We start from the raw sequence: 5570 nt of genomic DNA, 5'->3' as shown, positions 1-5570 counted from the left end.
GTAATTTAAAGTCATATTTGAGTAATTATAACTCTTTTGCAGCCTATGTGACATGAATTTGTTTCAGAGAGCTGCCTATATCAGCATCACTTCACATGTTGCCAAGTGTCTACTTGGCAAGAGATATATTACCAATACAATTCCATGGATCTAAATTTTCAATGGGTCTTAGGATAAGCAAATTGAAAAATGTGTGAAAGTGATTATTTTGTGATTAAAAGGAATCATTGTGGGGAGAAAACCCACTTCATTTTAGCCTTATTGAAATCATAGACAATATCTAATAGTTATAATATTATTTAATTTGTTATTTGTTGTTTATACTCTAATGAATCAAGTTTCAATACATACATCAGTCTATTCTGAAAGTATACTATTTATTTAGTTTTAGGATTCTATCCATTATAGATTTGTCAGTTTCAACTTTTTTAAAAATAATAGTTTGATGCTTCTTAAGAGCAGTATAAGGGTAGATAGGTGGTATAGTAGATAAAGCTCTGATTCTGGAGTCAGAAGGACCTGAGTTTAAATCTGGTATCAAATTTAACTTTTTAATACTTAGTTATGTGATTCCCAGAGCCCAGATTAATACATGTGTGAACAATACATGTGTGATTCCCAGATCCAATAATTAACTATGTGGACATAAAATACAATTATTTTTATTTCTATAGAAACATACATATATAAACTGATATTTTGTAATTTAATTGAATCAATTTGTCTTTTAACTTAATGATTTAATGTCCTTTCATGGTTACAGATAGATGGAATTCAGTTAAACTTCAAATAGAAAACAGAATAAAACACAAATGAAGTATCCTGGGATATTAGATCATTTAGTTGTCATCAGTAACAAATGGAAAATCTTCTCAGGTAAGGTAGCATCTGTGCTTATTGACTTTGTATGTTTGAATTTGTAACCATATGCAGAAAAACTACTAAACAGTATTGTATTTAATTGGGTACTTCCTTCCCCAGTATAAGATCCTTTCATGCAGATGGCGATAAGGTTTTAAGACCTTGAAAAAAAAAATCTAACTGGGAAAACAACTTTAGAAGAAAAAATATTATATTTTTCCATTTATCAGGTTATTCCCTAAAATTATATTATATTTAAATTTATTTGGGAGACAGCTATGACATTTTCAATAGGGTATGGATGGAGAAGGACAAAAAATGGAAGGTTAAAAGTCAATGTCTGGAGAAGTGATTTGTTGAGGGGGCGGAGTCAAGATGGCGACAAGAAGGTATGGAGTCTTAGGAGCTCTCTGATAAAACTCATCAGCTAAGGACTCTAACGAAAATTTCGAGAGACAGAACTCATAAAGGGACCCAGTGAGGCAGTTCTCCTACTCAAGGTAACCTGGAAAAGAGCAGAAAGGCTCTGCTCCCCAGGATCGGAGAGGTGGCCGCCAGAGGGGTGGCCCACCACAGCAAAAGAACTTCAGCCTCCCGGAGGCAGCCCCAGGGCACTGGGAGTCACAGCTCACAGCAGCGGGGGAGTCTCCTGAGCTGCACCCCGAGGAGCACCGGGCACAAAGTGGGGGAACAGCAGGGGACCTCTGACTGAGGGAGCACGTGGAGCCCAGCCCTTGGGGCACACAGCTAGCAGCTTGGTCTTTCCCCCCAGACCAGGATACATAAGCAGGCAGAGCAGGTAAGCAGGAGCCCCCAGGGCATGAGCCCATTGAGCTGCGGGAGGGGAGTGAAGAGAGACTGCCAAGCTCTGGAACAGGACTCTGGGGCTCTGACCACATTCAGATCCTGATTGCAGTCTAGGCCCCCCCATAGAACAGCAGGCCTCCCCCCAACTCAGCCCCATGGCAGAGGGAGGTGCTTATGGTCATTCACAGATGATCAGGAGGGAGGACAGAGCCTCACACACTGAGACCCTTGTGGGAGTGTCCCAAAAGCTCAGGAAGCACCCCAAACCAGGCCCAGGCTGGGAAAATGAGGAAGCAGAGAAACAAAAGGAAAACTATTGAGAAATATTTTGCAAATGAGCCCAAGAAGGATCAAAATACTCAGTCTGAAGATGAGGAAGCACAAGCTCCTGTATCTAAAGACTCCAAGAAAGACAGAAATTGGGCTCAGGCTATGACAGAAAATCAAATGAGGGAGTTGGAAGAAAAACTGGGAAAAGAAATGAGAGAGATGCAGGAAAAACATGAAAATGAAGTCAGCAGCTTAGTCAAGGAAATCCAAAAAAATGCTGAAGAAAATAGCATGCTAAAAACCAGCTTAGGTCAAATGGATAAAACAGTTCAAAAAGTTATTGAGGAGAAGAATGCTTTAAAAAGCAAAATTGGAGCTGGAGCGTTGGTGGCAGAGGAGGAAGAGGCAGCGGCAGCCCGGAGACCCCCGGCCTGAGCACCAGAAAGTGGAGACGGAGCGGCAGGCAGCCAGGGGCTGTGCGTGGGGAGTCCTGCGGGGCACTCGGGGCGGCGCCCTGAATACTTAAGTGTTGACTACAACCTTCCATCATGCGTGAATACAAGCTAGTTGTCCTTGGCTCAGGAGGTGTTGGAAAGTCTGCCCTGACTGTACAGTTTGTTCAAGGAATATTTGTTGAAAAATATGATCCTACAATAGAAGATTCATATAGAAAGCAAGTTGAAGTAGATGCTCAACAATGCATGCTCGAAATCTTGGACACTGCAGGAACAGAACAATTTACAACAATGAGAGATTTATACATGAAAAATGGACAAGGCTTTGCATTAGTCTACTCCATCACAGAACAGTCTACGTTTAATGATTTGCAAGATCTCCGAGAACAGATACTTCGAGTTAAAGACACTGATGATGTGCCAATGATTCTTGTGGGTAATAAGTGTGATTTGGAAGATGAAAGAGTTGTAGGAAAAGAACAAGGACAGAACCTAGCAAGACAATGGAACAACTGTGCATTCTTAGAATCTTCTGCTAAATCAAAGATAAACATTAATGAGATCTTTTATGACCTAGTCTGGCAAATTAACAGAAAAACTCCAGTACCTGGGAAGGCACGTAAAAACATCATGTCAGTTGCTTTAATATACAGATGCATTGTAGCTCTGAGCCAGGTCTGAAGAATTGTTGCCCAATTCAACAGTGCCAGCAGCATTCCAACTTTATTAAACCTATCAACATCTTAAGCAGACTTTCCTGTGTTGGTACCCTTTAAGAAGTGGATGAAAAGCTACTATATCAGTTTGCACATTCTAATCACTTTGCAGTGTCACAGAGAGATTTTTACTTATAACAGTCTGAGTATGCAACTGGTAAAACCAGAGGCTACATCCAGTATTATTTGCTAAGAGACATTGTTCATCCACCAACGTTGTACATGTATGAAAATGATGTACTGTATACTTTAACATGCCCCATGCTTTCTATTGGAGAGTACAATAATGTAAATTCTAAAAGCACCACTATTTTAGCATAATAAAAGAAAGTCCAAAGAGCTCCTATATAGACTACTCCAGATAACTTTGCTTCTTTGATATTTGTAGCTTATTGTAATTTTTAAAAAAGAAATACAAGGTCATTCATCATTGTACAAAAGCGCTTTGATTAATACAGCTATATAGTTTTTTTAATTTTTTGAAAAACCTGTGGAGACAGTGATCTTGTCTTTAAAATAAGATAGTCCTCTCATTATAATGTCTTAGATAAAAGACATTGCCTTTAATATCTGTTGGGAAAGAAATGTCCAGACGTTTCTATCTTTATTGTATGTTTCCCTTTTGTTTACATAGGGAACAATGTTTATAGTTGTGTGTACAGTGGGGGTCTACAACAAGAAGTGTATATTTTCAGATAATTTTTTAATGATTTAACAATTTTGTAAATCATTTCCAGGCTTCTGCAGCTGTAGATTCTCACTGTGAATCCCTTGCTTGCTCATGCATAAGTGTATTTGCAATACCAAATATGCAGGTTTAGTACTTTTGCCTGTTAGTGATTGTTTCACATGTGTAACTTTTGGTTGAGATGTTAAATGGTGGAACAGTACTGTGGACGTGAATGTGGGAAGTAATTTTAATCATGTGTAATTGGTCACAGGCTTAAGTTGCAGTAACTAACTTTTTGCTGATTTATTTAACAATGCCTTGTTGCTTTGTATGCATTTAATGTTTGGGTGTAAAGATTATGTGTATATCCAACAGGGAGCCACAGTATTTAAATTGAACAACCTAATGTTACAACTACTTTGAGGTGGCCAAATGTAAACTAAAAGCCTTAATTAAAGTGGTGCAATTTTGTATAGCTTAGCATCTGTAGTTCAATAAATTTGGATTGCCATGCCAAAAAAAAAAGCAAAATTGGCCAGATGGAAAAAAGAGATAAGAAAACTCTCTGAGGAGAACAAATCCTTCAGACAAAGAATAGAATTCAGAGAGATTGATGAATTTACCAGAAATCAGGAATCAATACTTCAAAACCAAAAAAAAATGAAAAATTAGAAGAAAATGTGAAATATCTCATTGAAAAAACAACTGATATGGAAAACAGACTAAGGAAAGATAATTTAAAAATTATTGGAATACCTGAAAGTCATGACCAGGCAAAGAGCCTTGACATCATTTTCAAAGAATTACTACAGGAAAATTGTCCTGATATTCTAGAAGCAGAGGGCAAAATAGAAATGGAGAGAATCCACTGATCCCCCTGAGAAAAAGATCCCAAAAAACCAACCCCTAGGAATATTATAGCCAAGTTCCAGAACTCCCAAGTCAAAGAGAAAATATTACAAGCAGCCACAAGGACACAGTTCAAATATCATGGAGCTGCAGTCAGGATCACACAGGACTTAGCAGCACCTACATAGGAAGCTGGTAGGGCTTGGAATACAATATACCAGAAGGCAAAAGAGCTTAGAATGCAACCAAGAATGAACTACCCAGAAAGGCTGAATGTCCTCTTCCAGGGAAAAAGATGGACTTTCAATGAACCAGGGGAATTTCAAATGTTCCTTTTGGAATGGCCAGACCTGAACAGAAGGTTTGATCTTCAGATACAGGACTCAGGTGAAGCATGGAGATTGGAGGAGAGGGGGGAAATATGAGGGACTTAATGAGGATGAACTGCATGTATTCCTACATAGAAAAATGACACTGATAATACTCATATGAACCTTCTCAGTTAATAGAGCAGGTAGAGAGAGCTTTTATAGTTGAAGCACAGGAGAAAGCTGAATTCGAAGATAAAATATGGTGTAAAAAATGGAGTCAATAGAAAAAAGGGGAAATGGAATGGGAGAAAGAAAAAGGAGACGGGGAATAGTCCAAGATATTTCACATAAGATTTTTTTTTATTACAATGAGCTATTGCAATGATACGGAAGGGAAGAGGCAAGGGGGAATGAGGGAATCTTTGCTCTCATCAGAGATGGCTAGGACAGGAAACAGTATATGTACTCAATGGGGTATAGACATGTGGAGTAAGAAGGAGGGGGTAGCAGGGGGGAAGGAGTGGGGATGTTAGTGATGGAGGAGAGGATGGACCATGGGGGAAGACTGGCCAGATATAGCACATTTTCTTTTTTACTTCTTGCAAGGGGCTGGGATTGGATGCCCTGTCCG

The 5570-nt window shown here is 39.0% G+C and overlaps 1 protein-coding gene across 1 annotated transcript; it reads left to right on the top strand.

The window, feature by feature from the left end:
- Positions 1 to 2449: 2449 nt before the first annotated feature.
- Positions 2450 to 3074, top strand: LOC141499243 (ras-related protein Rap-1b-like). The gene has a single exon (XM_074202072.1). The coding sequence runs from the start codon at positions 2487 to 2489 to the stop codon at positions 3072 to 3074; it is 588 nt and encodes a 195-aa protein (XP_074058173.1). The 5' UTR covers positions 2450 to 2486.
- The last annotated feature ends 2496 nt before the right edge of the window (positions 3075 to 5570 follow it).

The sequence above is a fragment of the Macrotis lagotis genome, chromosome X, assembly GCF_037893015.1.
Source record: "Macrotis lagotis isolate mMagLag1 chromosome X, bilby.v1.9.chrom.fasta, whole genome shotgun sequence".
Lineage (NCBI taxonomy): Eukaryota > Metazoa > Chordata > Mammalia > Peramelemorphia > Peramelidae > Macrotis > Macrotis lagotis.
The sequence above is the reverse complement of the archived record's forward strand: the minus strand, read 5'-3'. Positions and strand labels throughout refer to the sequence as shown.

Coding starts and splice junctions, on each gene's coding strand:
- LOC141499243 (XM_074202072.1), top strand. CDS start 2,487: ATGCGTGAATACAAGCTAGTTGTCCTTGGCTCAGGAGGTGTTGGAAAG.